At 38.3% G+C, this 20,265-nt stretch overlaps 2 protein-coding genes across 5 annotated transcripts; both read left to right on the top strand.

Annotated features, from left to right (window-relative positions):
* Window positions 1–2,980: 2,980 nt before the first annotated feature.
* LOC121897484 (receptor-interacting serine/threonine-protein kinase 3-like) lies at window positions 2,981–9,317 on the top strand. Of its 4 annotated transcripts, none has more exons than XM_042412000.1 (12): window positions 2,981–3,041; window positions 5,599–5,784; window positions 6,432–6,735; window positions 6,837–6,985; window positions 7,083–7,132; window positions 7,360–7,521; window positions 7,686–7,771; window positions 7,908–7,974; window positions 8,085–8,152; window positions 8,608–8,653; window positions 8,810–9,055; window positions 9,152–9,317. In XM_042412000.1, the coding sequence occupies exons 2-12, from the start codon at window positions 5,633–5,635 to the stop codon at window positions 9,157–9,159; spliced, it is 1,338 nt and encodes a 445-aa protein (XP_042267934.1). In that variant the 5' UTR covers window positions 2,981–3,041; window positions 5,599–5,632; the 3' UTR covers window positions 9,160–9,317. The 4 variants fall into 4 exon arrangements, with proteins under 4 accessions (XP_042267934.1, XP_042267937.1, XP_042267935.1 ...); XM_042412003.1 differs by lacking the exon at window positions 2,981–3,041 and adding an exon at window positions 3,681–4,395; XM_042412001.1 differs by lacking the exon at window positions 2,981–3,041 and adding an exon at window positions 4,571–4,913.
* A 1,460-nt stretch (window positions 9,318–10,777) lies between these two features.
* Window positions 10,778–18,801, top strand: LOC121897352 (receptor-interacting serine/threonine-protein kinase 3-like). The gene is made up of 16 exons (XM_042411763.1): window positions 10,778–11,228; window positions 11,832–12,017; window positions 12,669–12,972; window positions 13,074–13,222; window positions 13,321–13,370; window positions 13,589–13,750; window positions 13,915–14,000; window positions 14,137–14,203; window positions 14,314–14,381; window positions 14,837–14,882; window positions 15,039–15,284; window positions 15,731–15,765; window positions 17,301–17,342; window positions 18,147–18,192; window positions 18,343–18,588; window positions 18,686–18,801. The coding sequence occupies exons 2-16, from the start codon at window positions 11,866–11,868 to the stop codon at window positions 18,691–18,693; spliced, it is 1,707 nt and encodes a 568-aa protein (XP_042267697.1). The 5' UTR covers window positions 10,778–11,228; window positions 11,832–11,865; the 3' UTR covers window positions 18,694–18,801.
* Window positions 18,802–20,265: the final 1,464 nt, after the last annotated feature.

Below are 20,265 nucleotides of genomic sequence, written 5' to 3'. Positions count from 1 at the left end.
TGTATATATATTGTGTATTTTTTTCAGAAAGAAATAAAATTCTATCTCCTCATGTTAGTGTCTTTAGTTCAGAAAGTTACATGATGTGTTCTGTGGGGGCTCTGGCTTAATAATCAGCAACAAACATGTTCGCCTTTGTTAATATTATGAAGGGGGGACGTTGCTTGTTTCTTCCAGTGGGTGGGGGAGAGAGAGAGAGGGAGAGGGAGAGAGAGAGAGACTGGGTAAGAGGCTTTTCTGGTTCAATCCCTCAGTAACTGTCACAAGCAGTCAGTCAGTCACCTGCAGATGATGGTGTCGAGGGCATCCCAGGCAACAAAGTTACTCTCCTGTTTCAGTTTAAATGTACAGGTTTGTTGTTCACCACTGTGGCACTGAATAATGGATTGGTGAAGACAAAACTAAAACCTAATATTATATATAATCAATAGTATTCTCAAAATGTAAAGGTCTGTGACTTTATTTACAAGACTATTTTGTCATACTGTAACAGAAAATAACATGCACAAAGACTTGTGGATACAAACTCCTTTATGAAGAATCAATTACTTTTGCTTCCCATTTTTAGAGGTTCTGCCTTTCTTCAAACAGACGAACACTTCTCTCTGTCTGTCTGTCTGTCTGTCTGTCAGTCTTTCCTCTCTCTGTCTGGAGGGAGAAAAGCTTGCTGGGTAACAGCATTCTGGGATTTGGCCTTTGTCTCATTCACAGCTCTGTCTCCTTGAGCTTGGCAAAAAACACACACACCTTCACACCATAGTAATCCTCAGAGGGGAAAGTGTGTTCAAGTGTCTTCTTGACCCATCCATCTCTTCCTCAGTCCTACTGCCTCACTCCACCCTACACACCCATCTCACCCCACCCCGTCCTGCATTAATGCTTCCAACCCTCTTTGTGGGAGAGTGACGTCTGCTACTGTCAGAAACAGAGTTAAGCTCAGCAGGCACCAGGAGAACGGAGTGGGGAGAAGCTCCCAGCCGTAGGAATAACCAAGCAGCAATGCTTTCTGGGTCTCCAGAGGGACATATCTCTGCCACCTGAGCAAGAACTGACTCTCCTCCCCAGCAGCCGCTTGTGCCGTGGGGAACATAGAGGGAATCCTAAGTATGGTGTGCCACGATAGTTAACTTCATCAACAGGTCAGCTAAAAAGTCTTTCCTTCTGCCCAAGGGCTGTAATGGCCTCAAACTTGGGTGAATGCTGAAAAACTGGAATACAAACCTTCTTCTGGGAAAAACAACACTGTTTTGAGGGACTTTTGTTGCTACTCTTCCTGCGTTTTTAAGGAGATTTTTTTAGAAACAGAAATCTTCACTTGTTTCATGCAAGTGATATACACCTGCAATCATACAGCCGTGTCACTGCGAACTGCAACTTTGTGAAATTTTGTATTTTGCCTATTTTGGTTTAACTGTGGGACTGGAAGCAAAACAGATGGCAAGACAGCTTTCTCCAATGTCAGGTGTGTCTGAAAGGTGTTTGTGTTTGTACACTATCTACTGCTCGTCATCTACTGCTGCGACTCTGCCTTACAGTGGAGAGAATGAAGATGAAATCTGGAAACTATCATTGGACCAACGCAATGTCAATATCATATTCTGGTTGTTGATTGGTTAGGGAGGACGTCCTCCCTTGGAGTGTCATTTTATGTGTCTTGGCCAATCATAGATTAGCGTGAAAAAAACTGAAGTACATTAAATTGATGTAAGAGATCCTGCCCTGCGGAGAACAGCAGGCACCTCTCCTCTTCTGCCCCCCACTCCCCTCCACTGCTCCCCACCACCACTTCACACACACACACACACACACACACACACTGCTCTTTCCTCTCCTGCCCTGCAGGTGTCGCTGTTTAAGTATTATAATCAGAATTTCATTAATGGATTTTTTCCAAAGAGAAGAGAATTTTTTTTATTATAAATGAGATACTGAGATTTGGTAATGGTTTATTTCAACCAAATATTCTTTTTTATATTTTGATCTCCCTCTTGCCTCTCAAAAAATAGAGGAGGAGCAACCTCCTCTGCCTCTATGGACCAGCCTCCACTGATACACATGCATGTTTGTGTGACTGAGTGTCTGGGTGTATGCACAATCACAGCATCATACTGAAATTTTTTTTTTTTGGTTAAATACAAGTCTCAAACTAGTTCCAAGTTAATTTATTTTGTGTTGCTTAATGCTATATAAGCAACACTAAAAATATAAAAGCATGCACAAAAAAATCTTTGTCTAATAAAAGGCAGCCATGAGTGAAACACTAAGAATGATGGAGAAAGAATCATTCATGTTTTAAGAGGATCTAGCTGTGATCTGTTGGCTTAGTAAGAGCTCACATGTTTATTCTTCATCTATATTAAGGCTCACTCAGTATTGACTAATATAAAAGGTTCAATCTGAGTCTCAACAGAAACTTTGATTACTTCCTTCCTACATCGCACTGAAAGACATACACATTTCAGCAGAGTCTGGTATAGATAACAGAGTACAAGTCTTGAAATCTGTAGTCTGTTATTCTGTTTGTTCTTTTAACCACACTGTCACCCTTTTCAGAAAAAAACTATGTGCCCTTCTTAACTTCCTCTCACAGGGTATGCATGCTACCCCTAATGAAACAAAAGGAAGTTAAAAAAAAAAAAGTGTCATAGCATTCTTATAGTCATTACAAAAATAGTAACAAAAAGGAAAAATATTCTGGTTTGTGTTTGCATTTCATTTCACCAAAAAAAAAAAAAAACAGTAATGATGAAAAGTTTTATGCTATTGTATGTTTTATAGTCAGTAATTAAAGGCCTTGGAATTCACTAAAATAGAACTGTGGCCAAACTTGATTGGTAAAAGTATTTTAAATTAATTTCTCAAAATGTAAAGTTCTGTGAAAATTGTACATAACTTTGTGTGATCTGCTCATATAAAACTCCCTTCAGCTCCACCTACAGGCCAGCCAGCTCAGATAACAGGGGTAAGAAACTGAAACTATTATCGTCACGTATGAACTTCCTCTTTAGTCTGTAGGTGGACAACGCATGAGGGGATAAATGGTGAGTACAAGCCAGCTTTTTAATTATATAACGTGGGAACTTTATTGTTATAACAAGATGTTCTTCACATTATAACAAAATATTTTCACGTTATTACAACATACAAAGTTATCACGTTATAACAAGAAATTTTTATACTTTTATACTTTTTATACCAATATACTATTTATCTTGTTAAACAACGAGATAAGTTGGTCTTGGACGGATGTGGACTCCCCGTGATGTACTCCGGTTGTGAACTGGCACTTGACCTTTTGCAATGAAACTAAAATGAAAATACCTTATGTTGAAGCATAAGCACGAGGCTGAAGGCTGCCTCACAGCCTCCGATTGGAACTTCCCGGTCCACCTTAAAAGTGGCATTAACGCCTGTAGATGGACTAGATTAACATGGAGACTCCAGGAACTCATTAACACAATGTCAAGATTTGTGAAACATTTACTCTATTTGTGAAAATGCAAAAAAAGGGCGATTTCACTGCTTTTCTCCCATCCAGACCACATTAGACACATTCAATCTAGTCCAGATTTGACAAGTCTAAGTATAGGTTTTTGATATGGACCTTTTCTAATGTGATCTGGATGGGAAAAAAGCAGTGAAATCACCCTTTTTAAGTTTTTACAAATTCGAAGTTATTTTCGTCAGTGAGTTGGCCTTGTAAAAAAAATAATTAATTGATTTGGTGAAGCCATTGATATGATTATATCGAACCGATCGCTATTTCAGTAATAATTTTAATGTATCTCACCTCGTACACTAATGTAAAATTAATTACTAAACTATTGCATAGTTTGGTAATTAATGTTACACAACAGTGTTTGCACTTCAATGTCTTTTAAGAATACAATGAGACACTACTTTTGGTAAAGAAAAAGAAAGTTGGAAAAGAGGCTGATGAGCCCAGGTAAACGGACGCTCCTTCATAAAAAGCAGAATATCGAGGTATAACCGACCAGTCCGCTGTGTGTAGAGGTGTGTGTGGTTATTTTAGCCTGGTGTAATTTTCAGGCGAATGAATGAAGGTAAAGAAAGTGAACAGCTGTGCTTAATGGCACTGCGCTCTTGCGCAGAGGCAACCTCTGATCCATTTACTGCGTCAACACATAGCCTAGAGGCGGTCATCTCGACTGCCATGGGAGCGCGAGTGCCGACAGCGAAAGTCCATTTCTATGGTTGTCTGCACTATAGAGTGTTCTCACGTTGCAGTACTTTACTTGGAGACTACACGGACCCCAGATGAGGGCGGACAGTGCCGCCTTCCTGTTAAAAAGACGGACAGTGCGTCCGTCCAATCAGCGATGATCTTTGTCAATGGGAGAGCGTCCAATCAGCAACAAGCTTTGTCGATAGCCGGTACCTACCTTTTCCGTTAGAAGTTAATGTTGTGTTGTCTGCTTTTGCGGTTGTGTCTTCTCTTTTGTTGTTGTGTTTTTTTATTTGTTGTTGTGTTTTGTTATTTGTTGTTGTGTTTTGTTATTTGTTGTTGTGTTTTGTTATTTGTTGTTGTGTATTTGATTTTCTGTTGTGTTTTGTTATTTGTCATTGTGTTTTCCTATTTGTCGTTGTGATTTGCACTTCAGGGCCACCATAGGATCGTGCCATGATGCCATGATCAACCCAAGCATGAAGTTCATGGTGTTAGTCTTTTATCAGGCAGTTTTAGAGAGCCTTATCAGATACGGAATCACAGATTGATTTGGTAACCTCTCTGTGCAGCTGAAGTCCAAACTGGTCCAAATGATGCAGACTGCATGGAAGATTATAGGGGTATAACAGTATACGTCCCTGCAATCTACTTATGAACAGACTACCCTAAGGCAAGCCAATAGGACAGTAACTGGTTACACCTGAGTACCAGCTACTGCCCTCAGGTAGGAGGTTCAGAGTCATTCCTAGCAGACTAAATAGATTTAAAAATTCATTAATCCCGGTGTCAATAAAACTTTTGAATAGTGGCAGATAGGGCCAGGATGGGCACTGGATGATCTTTTATGTAAGTGATTTTTAAGGAAAAAGAGATTTTCTCTGTTTTTTATTGGATGTGATTGTTTTGCCTACGTACTTTTATAACATTGGCATGATACTCATTTACTTTTAGAACCTTGGTATGTTACTTATGAATGGTTTTAGTACTTTGTTTGTTATTTATTAATTCACTTGTATTTTTCTTTTTCTGTATATGAAATGTTGTCTTTTAATGGCTGCAGCATGGGTGAAGAGCCCAAGACAAATTTTCCACTCTGTGGGACAATAAAGTTAATTTTAATCTTAAATGAGCCATATTCCTCAATTTATCCGTTCAAACGTGAGTGTCATGTTATAACAAGATAAATAGTATATTATTATAACAAGAAAAGTTTGTGTGTCGTAACAACGTGAAAATATCTTGTTATAATGTGAAAACCATCTTCTTATAACAATAAACTTTTCACATTATAATGTGATACTGACCCATTTTTCTCCGGCATGGCAGCAGTACGCCTCTGTAAATATATAAGTAGTCATTGAACCACTTTATTTTTGATGCTTACCTTTTTTCTATAAATATTTCCATAGAAGTTGTAGTTGTTCTACCCGAGTTCAGCAAGAGATGGCACTGAGCAGCAAGACTGAGCTGAGTGCAGATGACTTCTTGGACGGACGGGTATCCATTGGCTCTGGGGGATTTGGTCACGTCTACAAGGCCAGGCTCAAGAACGAGGGTTTTGATGTGGCCATTAAGATACTTCATGATGATGTGAGGTAAATTTGTAGCTACATATCTTAGTTTAAAGGAGACCTATTACACTTTTTGTGGATTTCTGCTATTTATATACTGTTATGATGTTGAATATCTGTGTTAAACATGGTCACAGTTCCAAAATTCGTTGTGCAAGACCATAAACAGCCGTCCATTCTGTAGCCTTGGTTGCTAAGGTTGTTGCTTTTCCATGTGTTGTTCACTGGCATATTTCAAATGGGATTCTGGCTCAAACATATACGTATATATTAGACAAGTAGACAAAGAGAAAAAGAAGTGAAATCCTACTACTATACTTTGTTTCATGGTTTGTTTATGTACCCTCATGAATGGCCAAAGCAGCTGTGATACAGCTTCCAGAAGCTAACCAATTAGAACAGAGTGGTCCTATCAGGGGCAGGGGGGCCTGAAAGAGACAGGCATGTTTCAGACAGAGGCTGAACTGAGGGGCCGGATGAAGACCCAGTAAATAAGGAGCTGTGAGTCATGCAAAGCTATTCTAGTTGAGTCCCAGAATAAAAATATAGAGCTTTAAATGAGCATAATAGGTCCCCTTTAAATTATTTATTCATACACATCCTTTTTTATGAATATTAGTAGTTCAAGCAGCTCTCTCATTTATGCTTTCTCTACCTCTACCTCATTCCAGCGCCGAGAAAGCACTTTATGGAGAGGCTTCTCTTATGAAGGCGGTCTCCTCTGAGTTTGTGGTGAGGGTTTATGGATTTTATAAGGAAGAAAAGCCCATGCAAAAGGGAATAGTCATGGAATTCATGACAAGAGGCTCCATTCAGTCCCTGCAGAAGGACCTGTCTGGCCCTCCACCGTGGCCTCTGGCCTTGCGCTTGGCCCATCAGGTGGCTCTAGCCATAAACTTTCTTCATTTAAAGGGCCTTATGCACCAGGACCTAAAGCCAAGTAATGTACTGCTGACTGACGACCTCAATGCCAAGGTAGTAGTAATGCCAATCCACCTAAAGTCCAGAGTTGATATTAAATATAAAACTTAATTAATTATTTGTGTAATGTTGTGTTTCTCTTTTTTTGTTTGTAGCTGGCAGACTTTGGTCTGTCCAGGGTTTCTACCAGTGCATTGAACAGAAAGGAAGGAATGACAGGAGAAATCGGAGGCTCTTACAAGTACATGCCTCCCGAGGCTTTCAAATTATCATACGCACCTGTTCGTTCTTTTGACATATACAGGTATTCAAAGGAATACTTATAAATGGGAATACTTTATTGTTGAAAACTTTATCTGTATGACCATGTTACTTAAAAAATCTTTCTCTCTCTTGACCAGCTATGGTATCCTTCTCTGGTCTATTGTTACTGGTAAAGAGCCCTATCCAAGTACGTATAATTAATTTTGTTGTCCCGACATTTTCCAACCTAATAAAATCCCATCCTGCCATCTATTTTTCTCTTTGTTTGGCAGTGTCTTCTGTATTGTTTCCCTTATTAATTTATCATTTTTCAGCGAAATTAAGCACTGTACATACAGTTCACACACATGTACACACACTTAGTTGAGTTGGTATGTTATGATGCATGTCTTCATTGTATTACATGTATTGTAGAGAAGGATTCCAGTCTTGTGGCACTGCGGGTCCCCAAAGGGGACAGACCTCTCTTGACGGAAATTGACCGGATTGACCAGAAGGCAGATGGGTTAAAAGAGCTGGTTGACCTCATGAAGAGTTGCTGGCATGGGGATCCCACTCAGAGGCCATACGCTAAGAGTAGGTGTCTGTTATTGTAATCTGTATTCTCATTATCACTGTACTGGAGCATTTGCTAAACTTAAGCTATGAGCTAAGCTATGACATTTCTGATGCCTGCATTCTTTGTGAAGCATGTACTCATTCATGCATTTATGCCTTCTAAAATAAAACTTCTGTTTCAGAGTGCTTGAAAGTCACTGAGGATGTGTTCTCAAGGCATGGAAAGAAGGGAATTAATGATGCGGTCCATAAAGTCAAGACAACACTGGTACAATTTATAAATTCTATTTCACAACATACTGTATATTATATATATTGCTGATTACTCATGATTAATAATTCATGGAAAACAATTCTAACTGCACATTTTTTATCTGTTATATAATATCTTCTCCCTCTTTTAGGATTCACCAACTAATAATCAACATTCAAACACATCTGTTGCCTTCAGCTCTCCTCCTCAGCCACCAGGTAGGTTATTTAATACTATTTATGGGTCATGTGAGATTAATACCATAAATTATTCCTTACTTTCTACAATAAAACAAATGGTAACACAGATGTTTCCTCCTCTTTTTCAGAACAGTCAGAGTCAAATGATGAGGTAGATCATGCCAGATTTACAAATACTGGAAGGTCTTTTAAACAGGTATGCCTAAAGCTGAAGTTGAAAACAGATAAAGTAACTTTATTTAATCAGTCTCATTGAGATCTGAACAGTCTACAGTCTGACCTAACACTCAAACAAAACACCAGTCAGTATTGGGGAATATTGCTTCATGTTAATTGTATTAGTATTACTTGGTTAGATGGGAATGGACATCACATTCTCAGCAGTTTATTACAATATTATACCACACATTATTTGGTTAATTGAAACAAACAAAAACCATTATCAGACAGTGGACCACAACAACAATAACGTTGTATTTTAGGTTCAGATTTGCAGTTAAATATTCAAATGTGTCTTTCTCCTCTGTAATTAGTAGGCCTGAATAAAATACATTTATCAATGCTGATATCATTATATCAGTGCATTTGTCAATGCACTAATATAATTAATTACATAATATAGACTTAAAAAGCTTTTGTTTTGGCCAACAGGATTCTGTCTCTGTTTCTACTGGGGAAATGAATAATACGGATAAAGGTGAGTGTATTTGTCACTGAACTGATGCTCTGTGGCATGAAAATGAATTAAAGCTTTTTTTTGTTAAGATTTCTCGTATGTTAACAAAACAAGTCAAATGAACTTGCTGCTATGGCATTCATGTACATGCTGTGGTTCTTCTTCATTTTAAAACAGAAAAGTTCGTTGACAACAACAGGGCAATGTTAATCCAAAACGTTTCTGAGGTATTGGCAATAGCAGAGGAGCTTGGAGACATGGTCCATGGTGAAACCTACTCACTGATTATAGCTAAGGAGACGAACCAGGACAGAATGAGAGTGTTGTATCAAAGGACACTTCGGTCAGGAGGGGAAGTGGTCAAAGCAGCCTTCTACGACGCCCTCAAAAAACATCATCCCAAACTAGTGGAGAGGCTAGGAGGTAGGAGTTTTGCTCTTGTTAAAGAGATCAAACACAGTAGTTGAATCGATGACAATTTTTAAAAGTTTTTTTTAATTTCACTTTCTTTTCCCTCAGGTGTCTAACTCCAAAGTGACTTTCCCTGCTTCTCATCAGCCCATGATGACCAATCCTACACTTGAGTCTTTTATTGACATGAATATATTTTACTCATATGTATATAATGTTTTGACATTTTGATATACTATATAATCAGTGTTTTTTTGTATATATTGTATATATATTGTGTATTTTTTCCAGAAAGAAATAAAATTCTATCTCCTCACGTTAGGCCTTGGAATTCACTAAAATAGAACTGTGGCCAAACTTGATTGGTAAAAGTATTTTAAATTAATTTCTCAAAATGTAAAGTTCTGTGAAAATTGTACATAACTTTGTGTGATCTGCTCATATAAAACTCCCCTCAGCTCCACCCACAGGCCAGCCAGCTCTGATAACAGGGGTAAGAAACTGAAACTAGTATCGTCACGTATGAACTTACTCTTTAGTCTGTAGGTGGACAACGCATGAGGGGATAAATGGTGAGTACAAGCCAGCTGTTTAATTTTATAACGTGGAAAGTTATAACAAGATATTTTCACGTTATTATAACATACAAGGTTATCACGTTATAACAAGAAACTTTTCTTTTTATACCAATATACTATTTATCTTGTTGAACAACGAGATAAATTGGTCTTGGACGGATGTGGACTCCCCGTGATGTCCTCCGGTTGTGAACTGGCGTGAAAGCAGTGAAATCACCCTTTTTTAGTTTTTACAAATTCGAAGTTATTTTCGTCAGTGAGTTGGCCTTGTAAAAAAAATAATTAATTGATTTGGTGAAGCCATTGATATGATTACATCGAACCGATCGCTATTTCAGTAATAATTTTAATGTATCTCACCTCGTACACTAATGTAAAATTAATTACTAAACTATTGCATAGTTTGGTAATTAATGTTACACAACAGTGTTTGCACTTCAATGTCTTTTAAGAATACAATGAGACACTACTTTTGGTAAAGAAAAAGAAAGTTGGAAAAGAGGCTGATGAGCCCAGGTAAACGGACGCTCCTTCATAAAAAGCAGAATATCGAGGTATAACCGACCAGTCGGCTGTGTGTAGAGGTGTGTGTGGTTATTTTATAGCAGCCTGGTGTAATTTTCAGGCGAATGAATGAAGGTAAAGAAAGTGAACAGCTGTGCGTAATGGCACCGCGCTCTTGCGCAGAGGCAACCTCTGGTCCATTTACTGCGTCAACACATAGCCTAGAGGCGGCCATCTCGACTGCCATGGGAGCGCGAGTGCCGACAGCGAAAGTCCATTTCTATGGTTGTCTGCACTATAGAGTGTTCTCACGTTGCAGTACTTTACTTGGAGACTACACGGACCCCAAATGAGGGCGGACAGTGCCTCCTTCCTGTTAAAAAGACGGACAGTGCGTCCGTCCAATCAGCGACGATCTTTGTCAATGGGAGAGCGTCCAATCAGCAACAAGCTTTGTCGATAGCCGGTACCTACCTTTTCCGTTAGAAGTTAATGTTGTGTTGTCTGCTTTTGCGGTTGTGTTTTTTTATTTGTTGTTGTGTTTTTTTATTTGTTGTTGTGTTTTGTTATTTGTTGTTGTGTTTTGTTATTTGTTGTTGTGTTTTGTTATTTGTTGTTGTGTATTTGATTTTCTGTTGTGTTTTGTTATTTGTCATTGTGTTTTCCTATTTGTCGTTGTGATTTGCACTTCAGGGCCACCGCAGGATCGTGCCATGATGCCATGATCAACCCAAGCATGAAGTTCATGGTGTTAGTCTTTTATCAGGCAGTTTTAGAGAGCCTTATCAGATACGGAATCACAGATTGATTTGGTAACCTCTCTGTGCAGCTGAAGTTCAAACTGGTCCAAATGATGCAGACTGCATGGAAGATTATAGGGGTATAACAGTATACGTCCCTGCAATCTACTTATGAACAGACTACCCTAAGGCAATCCAATAGGACAGTAACTGGTTACACCTGAGTACCAGCTACTGCCCTCAGGTAGGAGGTTTAGTCATTCCTAGCAGACAAAAAGATTTAAAAATTCATTAATCCCGGTGTCAATAAAACGTTTGAATAGTGGCAGATAGGGCCAGGATGGGCACTGGATGATCTTTTATGTAAGTGATTTTTAATGAAAAAGAGATTTTCTCTGTTTTTTATTGGATGTGATTGTTTTCTCTGTTTGCCTAGGTACTTTTATAACATTGGCATGTTACTCATTTACTTTTAGAACCTTGGTATGTTACTTATGAACTAACATCTTTGTATATTTGGGTATGTGAAATGGTTTTAGTACCTTGTTTGTTATTTGTTAACTCACTTGTATTTTTCTTTTTCTGTATATGAAATTTTGTCTTTTAATGGCTGCAGCATGGGTGAAGAGCCCAAGACAAATTTTCCACTCTATGGGACAATAAAGTTAATTTTATTCTTAAATGAGCCATATTCCTCAATTTATCCATACAAAAGTGAGTGTCATGTTATAACAAGATAAATGGTATATTATTATAACAAGAACAGTTTGTGTCGTAATAACGTGAAAATATCTTGTTATAATGTGAAAAACATCTTCTTATAACAATAAACTTTTCACATTATAATGTGATACTGACCCATTTTTCTCCGGCATGGCAGCAGTACGCCTCTGTAAATATATAAGTAGTCATTGAACCACTTTATTTTTGATTCTTACCTTTTTTTTTTTATAAATATTTCCATAGAAGTTGTAGTTGTTCTACCTGAGTTCAGCAAGAGATGGCACTGAGCAGCAAGACTGAGCTGAGTGCAGATGATTTCTTGGACGGACGGGTATCCATTGGCTCTGGGGGATTTGGTCACGTCTACAAGGCCAGGCACAAGAACTGGGGTTTTGATGTGGCTATTAAGCTACTTCATGATGATGTGAGGTAAATTTGTAGCTACATATCTTAGTTAGGGGACCTATTACACTTTTTGTGGATTTCTGCCATTTATATACTGTTATGATGTTGAATATCTGTGTTAAACATGGTCACAGTTCCAAAATTCGTTGTGCAAGACCATAAACAGCCGTCCATTCTGTATCCTTGGTTGCTAAAGTTGTTGCTTTTCCATGTGTTGTTCACTGGCATATTTCAAATCGGATTCTGGCTCAAACATATACGTATATATTAGACAAGTAGACAAAGAGAAAAAGAAGTGAAATCCTACTACTATACTTTGTTTCATGGTTTGTTTATGTACCCTCATGAACGGCCAAAGCAGCTGTGATACAGCTTCCAGAAGCTAACCAATTAGAACAGAGTGGTCCTATCAGGGGCAGGGGGGCCTGAAAGAGACAGGCATGTTTCAGACAGAGGCTGAACTGAGGGGCTGGATGAAGACCCAGTATAAAATAAATAAGGAACTGTGAATCATGCAAAGCTATTCTAGTTGAGTCCCAGAATAAAAATATAGAGCTTTAAATGAGCATAATAGGTCCCCTTTAAATTATTTATTCATACACATCCTTTTTTATGAATATTAGTAGTTCAAGCAGCTCTCTCATTTATGTTTTCTCTACCTCTACCTCATTCCAGCGCCGAGAAAGCACTTCATGGAGAGGCTTCTCTTATGAATGAGGCCTCCTCTGAGTTTGTGGTGAGGGTTTATGGATTTTATAAGGAAGAAAAGCCCATGCAAAAGGGAATAGTCATGGAATTCATGACAAGAGGCTCCATTCAGTCCCTGCAGAAGGACCTGTCTGGCCCTCCACCGTGGCCTCTGGCCTTGCGCTTGGCCCATCAGGTGGCTTTAGCCATAAACTTTCTCCATTCAAAGGACCTTATGCACCAGGACCTAAAGCCAAGTAATGTACTGCTGACTGAAGACCTCAATGCCAAGGTAGTAGTAATGCCAATCCACCTAAAGTCCAGAGTTGATATTAAATATAAAACTTAATTAATTATTTGTGTAATGTTGTATTTCTCTTTTTTTGTTTGTAGCTGGCAGACTTTGGTCTGTCCAGGGTTTCTACCAGTGCATTGAACAGAAAGGAAGGAATGACAGGAGAAATCGGAGGCTCTTACAAGTACATGCCTCCCGAGGCTTTCAAATTATCATACGCACCTGTTCGTTCTTTTGACATATACAGGTATTCAAAGGAATACTTATAAATGGGAATACTTTATTGTTGAAAACTTTATCTGTATGACCATGTTACTTAAAAAAATCTTTCTCTCTCTTGACCAGCTATGGTATCCTTCTCTGGTCTATTGTTACTGGTAAAGAGCCCTATCCAAGTACGTATAATTAATTTTGTTGTCCCAACATTTTCCAACCTAATAAAATCCCATCCTGCCATCTATTTTTCTCTTTGTTTGGCAATGTCTTCTGTATTGTCTCCCTTATTATTTTATCATTTTTCAGCAAAATTAAGTACTGTACATACAGTTCACACACATGTACACACACTTAGTTGAGTTGGTATGTTTTGATGCATGTCTTCATTGTATTACAGGCATTGTAGCGGCGGATTCCAGTCTTTTGAAAATGGGGATCAGAAGAGGGGACAGACCTCCCTTGACGGAAATTGACCAGAAGGCAGATGGATTAAAAGAGCTGGTTGACCTCATGAAGAGTTGCTGGCATGGGGATCACACTCAGAGGCCATACGCTAAGAGTAGGTGTCTGTTATTGTAATCTGTATTCTCATTATCACTGTACTGGAGCATTTGCTAAACTTAAGCTATGAGCTAAGCTATGGCATTTCTGATACCTGCATTCTTTGTGAAGCATGTACTCATTCATGCATTTATGCCTTCTAAAATAAAACTTCTGTTTCAGAGTGCTGGAAAGTCACTGAGGATGTGTTCTCAAGGCATGGGAGGAAGGGAATTAATGATGCGGTCCATAAAGTCAAGACAACACTGGTACAATTTATAAATTCTATTTCACAACATACTGTATATTATATATATTGCTGATTACTCATGATTAATAATTCATGGAAAACAATTCTAACTGCACATTTTTTATCTGTTATATAATATCTTCTCCCTCTTTTAGGATTCACCAACTAATAATCAACATTCAAACACATCTGTTGCCTTCAGCTCTCCTCCTCAGCCACCAGGTAGGTTATTTAATACTATTTATGGGTCATGTGAGATTAATCCCATAAATTATTCCTTACTTTCTACAATAAAACAAATGGTAACACAGATGTTTCCTCCTCCTTTTCAGAACAGTCAGAGTCAAATGATGAGGTAGATCATGCCAGATTTACAAATACTGGAAGGTCTTTTGAAGAGGTATGCCTAAAGCTGAAGTTGAAAACAGATAAAGTAACTTTATTTAATCAGTCTCATTGAGATCTGAACAGTCTACAGTCTGACCTAACACTCAAACAAAACACCAGTCAGTATTGGGGAATATTGCTTCATGTTAATTGTGTTAGTATTACTTGGTTAGATGGGAATGGACATCACATTCTCAGCAGTTTATTACAATATTATACCACACATTATTTGGTTAATTGAAACAAACAAAAACCATTATCAGACAGTGGACCACAACAACAATAACGTTGTATTTTAGGTTCAGATTTGCAGTTAAATATTCAAATGTGTCTTTCTCCTCTGTAATTAGTAGGCCTGAATAAAATACATTTATCAATGCTGATATCATTATATCAGTGCATTTGTCAATGCACTAATATAATTAATTACATAATATAGACTTAAAAAGCTTTTGTTTTGGCCAACAGGATTCTGTCTCTGTTTCTACTGGGGAAATGAATAATACGGATAAAGGTGAGTGTATTTGTCACTGAACTGATGCTCTGTGGCATGAAAATGAATTAAAGCTTTTTTTAGTTAAGATTTCTTGTATGTTAACAAAACAAGTCAAATGAACTTGCTGCTATGGCATTCATGTACATGCTGTGGTTCTTCTTCATTTTAAAACAGAAAAGTTCGTTGACAACAACAGGGCAATGTTAATCCAAAACGTTTCTGAGGTATTGGCAATAGCAGAGGAGCTTGGAGACATGGTCCATGGTGAAACCTACTCACTGATTGAAGCTAAGAAGACGGACCAGGACAGAATGAGAGTGCTGTATCAAAGGACACTTCGGTCAGGAGGGGAAGTGGTCAAAGCAGCTTTCTACGACGCCCTCAAAAAAAATCATTCCAAACTAGTGGAGAGGCTAGGAGGTAGGAGTTTTGCTCTTGTTAAAGAGATCAAACACAGTAGTTGAATCAATGACAAGTTTTTAAAGTTTTTTTTTATTTCACTTTCTTTTCCCTCAGGTGTCTAACTCCAAAGTGACTTTCCCTGCTTCTCATCAGCCCATGATGACCAATCCTACACTTGAGTCTTTTATTGACATGAATATATTTTACTCATATGTATATAATGTGTTGACATTTTAATATACTATATATTCAGTGTTTTTTTGTATATATTGTATATATATTGTGTATTTTTTTCAGAAAGAAATAAAATTCTATCTCCTCACGTTAGGCCTTGGAATTCACTAAAATAGAACTGTGGCCAAACTTTATTGGTAAAAGTATTTTAAATTAATTTCTCAAAATGTAAAGTTCTGTGAAAATTGTACATAACTTTGTGTGATCTGCTCATATAAAACTCCCCTCAGCTCCACCCACAGGCCAGCCAGCTCTGATAACAGGGGTAAGAAACTGAAACTATTATCGTCACGTATGAACTTCCTCTTTAGTCTGTAGGTGGACAACGCATGAGGGGATATACGGTGAGTACAAGCCAGCTTTTTAATTATATAACGTGGGAAGTTTATTGTTATAACAAGATATTTTCACGTTATTACAACATACAAAGTTATCACGTTATAACAACAAACTTTTCTTTTTATACCAATATACTATTTATCTTGTTAAACAACGAGATAAGTTGGTCTTGGACGGATGTGGACTCCCCGTGATGTCCTCCGGTTGTGAACTGGCGTTATAACAGGATATTTTCACGTTATTACATGCAGACTTCGAAGTTATTTTCATCAGTGAGTTGGCCTTGTAAAAAAAATAATTAACTGATTAGGTGAAGCCATTGATATGATTATATCGAACCGATCGCTATTTCAGTAATAATTTTAATGTATCTCACCTCGTACACTAATGTAAAATTAATTACTAAACTATTGCATAGTTTGGTAATTAATGTTACACCACAGTGTTTGCACTTCAATGTCTTTTAAGAATACAATGAGACACTACTTTTGGTAAAAAAAAGAAAGTTGGAAAAGAGGCTGATGAGCCCAGGTAAACGGACGCTCCTTCATAAAAAGCAGAATATCGAGGTATAACCGACCAGTCGGCTGTGTGTAGAGGTGTGTGTGGTTATTTTGTAGCAGCCTGGTGTAATTTTCATGCGAATGAATGAAGGTAAAGAAAGTGAACAGCTGTGCGTAATGGCACTGCGCTCTTGCGCAGACGCAACCTCTGATCCATTTACTGCGTCAACACATAGCCTAGAGGCGGTCATCTCGACTGCCATGGGAGCGCGAGTGCCGACAGCGAAAGTCCATTTCTATGGTTGTCTGCACTATAGAGTGTTCTCACGTTGCAGTACTTTACTTGGAGACTACACGGACCCTAAATGAGGGCGGACAGTGCCGCCTTCCTGTTAAAAAGACGGACAGTGCGTCCGTCCAATCAGCGATGATCTTTGTCAATGGGAGAGCGTCCAATCAGCAACAAGCTTTGTCGATAGCCGGTACCTACCTTTTCCGTTAGAAGTTAATGTTGTGTTGTCTGCTTTTGCGGTTGTGTTTTCTCTTTTGTTGTTGTGTTTTTTTATTTGTTGTTGTGTTTTTTTATTTGTTGTTGTGTTTTGTTATTTGTTGTTGTGTTTTGTTATTTGTTGTTGTGTATTTGATTTTCTGTTGTGTTTTGTTATTTGTCATTGTGTTTTCCTATTTGTCGTTGTGATTTGCACTTCAGGGCCACCGTAGCATTGTGCCATGATGCCATGATCAACCCAAGCATGAAGTTCATGGTGTTAGTCTTTTATCAGGCAGTTTTAGAGAGCCTTATCAGATACGGAATCACAGATTGATTTGGTAACCTCTCTGTGCAGCTGAAGTTCAAACTGGTCCAAATGATGCAGACTGTATGGAAGATTATAGGGGTATAACAGTATACGTCCCTGCAATCTACTTATGAACAGACTACCCTAAGGCAATCCAATAGGACAGTAACTGGTTACACCTGAGTACCAGCTACTGGCCTCAGGTAGGAGGTTAAGAGTCATTCCTAGCAGACAAAAAGATTTAAAAATTCATTAATCCCGGTGTCAATAAAACGTTTGAATAGTGGCAGATAGGGCCAGGATGGGCACTGGATGATCTTTTATGCAAGTGATTTTTAATGAAAAAGAGATTTTCTCTGTTTTTTATTGGATGTGATTGTTTTCTCTGTTTGCCTAGGTACTTTTATAACATTGGCATGTTACTCATTTACTTTTAGAACCTTGGTATGTTACTTATGAACTAACATCTTTGTATATTTGGGTATGTGAAATGGTTTTAGTACCTTGTTTGTTATTTGTTAACTCACTTGTATTTTTCTTTTTCTGTATATGAAATTTTGTCTTTTAATGGCTGCAGCATGGGTGAAGAGCCCAAGACAAATTTTCCACTCTATGGGACAATAAAGTTAATTTTATTCTTAAATGAGCCATATTCCTCAATATATCCGTTCAAACAAGAGACAAGAAATCAAGAAAAGTTTGTGTCGTAATAACAACATTAAAATATCTTGTTATAATGTAAAAAACATCTTCTTATAACAATAAACTTTTATTTAAATATATAAGTAGTCATTGAACCACTTTATTTTTGATTCTTACCTTTTTTTTTTTATAAATATTTCCATAGAAGTTGTAGTTGTTCTACCTGAGTTCAGCAAGAGATGGCACTGAGCAGCAAGACTGAGCTGAGTGCAGATGACTTCTTGGACGGATGGGTGCATTTATCAATGCACTAATATAATTAATTACATAATATAGACTTAAAAAGCTTTTGTTTTGGCCAACAGGATTCTGTCTCTGTTTCTACTGGGGAAATGAATAATACGGATAAAGGTGAGTGTATTTGTCACTGAACTGATGCTCTGTGGCATGAATTAAAGCTTTTTTTTGTTAAGATTTCTCGTACGTTAACAAAACAAGTCAAATGAACTTGCTGCTATGGCATTCATGTATATGCTGTGGTTCTTCTTCATTTTAAAACAGGAAAGTTCGTTGACAACAACAGGGCAATGTTAATCCAAAACGTTTCTGAGGTATTGGCAATAGCAGAGGAGCTTGGAGACATGGTCCATGGTGAAACCTACTCACTGATTGAAGCTAAGGAGACGAACCAGGACAGAATGAGAGTGTTGTATCAAAGGACACTTAAGTCAGGAGGGGAAGAGGTCAAAGCAGCTTTCTACGACGCCCTCAAAAAAAATCATTCCAAACTAGTGGAGAGGCTAGGAGGTAGGAGTTTTGCTCTTGTTAAAGAGATCAAACACAGTAGTTGAATTGATGACAACTTTTTAAAAAATTTTTTTTATTTCACTTTCTTTTCCCTCAGGTGTCTAACTCCAAAGTGACTTTCCCTGCTTCTCATCAGCCCATGATGACCAATCCTACACTTGAGTCTTTTATTGACATGAATATATTTCACTCATATGTATATAATGTGTTAACATTTTGATATACTATATAATCAATATATATTGTATATATATTGTGTATTTTTTTCAGAAAGAAATAAAATTCTATCTCCTCATGTTAGTGTCTTTAGTTCAGAAAGTTACATGATGTGTTCTGTGGGGGCTCTGGCTTAATAATCAGCAACAAACATGTTCGCCTTTGTTAATATTATGAAGGGGGGACGTTGCTTGTTTCTTCCAGTGGGTGGGGGAGAGAGAGAGAGGGAGAGGGAGAGAGAGAGACTGGGTAAGAGGCTTTTCTGGTTCAATCCCTCAGTAACTGTCACAAGCAGTCAGTCAGTCACCTGCAGATGATGGTGTCGAGGGCATCCCAGGCAACAAAGTTACTCTCCTGTTTCAGTTTAAATGTACAGGTTTGTTGTTCACCACTGTGGCACTGAATAATGGATCGGTGAAGACAAAACTAAAACCTAATATCATATATAATCAATAGTATTCTCAAAATGTAAAGGTCTGTGACTTTATTTACAAGACTATTTTGTTATACTGTAACAGAAAATAACATGCACAAAGACTTGTGGATACAAACTCCTTTATGAAGAATCAATTACTTTTGCTTCCCATTTTTAGAGGTTCTGCCTTTCTTCAAACAGACAAACACTTCTCTCTGTCTGTCTGTCTGTCTGTCTGTCTGTCTGTCTGTCTGTCTGTCTGTCTGTCTGTCTGTCTGTCTGTCTTTCCTCTCTCTGTCTGGAGGGAGAAAAGCTTGCTGGGTAACAGTATTCTGGGATTTGGCCTTTGTCTCATTCACAGCTCTGTCTCCTTGAGCTTGGCAAAAAACACACACACCTTCACACCATGGTAATCCTCAGAGGGGAAAGTGTGTTCAAGTGTCTTCTTGACCCATCCATCTCTTCCTCAGTCCTACTGCCTCACTCCACCCTACACACCCATCTCACCCCACCCCGTCCTGCATTAATGCTCCCAATCCTCTTTGTGGGAGAGTGACGTCTGCTACTGTCAGAAACAGAGTTAAGCTCAGCAGGCACCAGGAGAACGGAGTGGGGAGAAGCTCCCAGCCTTAGGAATAACCAAGCAGCACTGCTTTCTGGGTCTCCAGAGGGACATATCTCTGCCACCTGAGCAAGAACTGACTCTCCTCCCCAGCAGCCGCTTGTGCCGTGGGGAACATAGAGGGAATTCTAAGTATGGTGTGCCACGATAGTTAACTTCATCAACAGGTCAGCTAAAAAGTCTTTCCTTCTGCCCAAGGGCTGTAATGGCCTCAAACTTTGTTTGAATGCTGAAAAACTGGAATACAAACCTTCTTCTGGGAAAAACAACACTGTTTTGAGGGACTTTTGTTGGTACTCTTCCTGCATTTCTAAGGAGATTTTTTTTAGAAACAAATCTTCACTTGTTTCATGCAAGTGATATACATCTGCAATCATACAGCCGTGTCACTGCGAACTGCAACTTTGTGAAATTTTGTATTTTG

This window comes from Thunnus maccoyii, chromosome 5, assembly GCF_910596095.1.
Source record: "Thunnus maccoyii chromosome 5, fThuMac1.1, whole genome shotgun sequence".
NCBI lineage: Eukaryota > Metazoa > Chordata > Actinopteri > Scombriformes > Scombridae > Thunnus > Thunnus maccoyii.
This window is presented reverse-complemented; position numbering and strand designations above follow the sequence as displayed.

Excerpts from the sequence above, each read along its gene's own strand:
- LOC121897484 (XM_042412000.1), top strand. The coding sequence starts at position 5,633 with ATGGCACTGAGCAGCAAGACTGAGCTGAGTGCAGATGACTTCTTGGAC. Across the intron at positions 7,133-7,359 it reads TGGTAAAGAGCCCTATCCAA|AGAAGGATTCCAGTCTTGTG; the intron begins GTACGTATAATT and ends CATGTATTGTAG. Across the intron at positions 7,772-7,907 it reads ATAAAGTCAAGACAACACTG|GATTCACCAACTAATAATCA; the intron begins GTACAATTTATA and ends TCCCTCTTTTAG.
- LOC121897352 (XM_042411763.1), top strand. The coding sequence starts at position 11,866 with ATGGCACTGAGCAGCAAGACTGAGCTGAGTGCAGATGATTTCTTGGAC. Across the intron at positions 12,973-13,073 it reads CTGAAGACCTCAATGCCAAG|CTGGCAGACTTTGGTCTGTC; the intron begins GTAGTAGTAATG and ends TTTTGTTTGTAG. Across the intron at positions 13,223-13,320 it reads CGTTCTTTTGACATATACAG|CTATGGTATCCTTCTCTGGT; the intron begins GTATTCAAAGGA and ends TCTCTTGACCAG.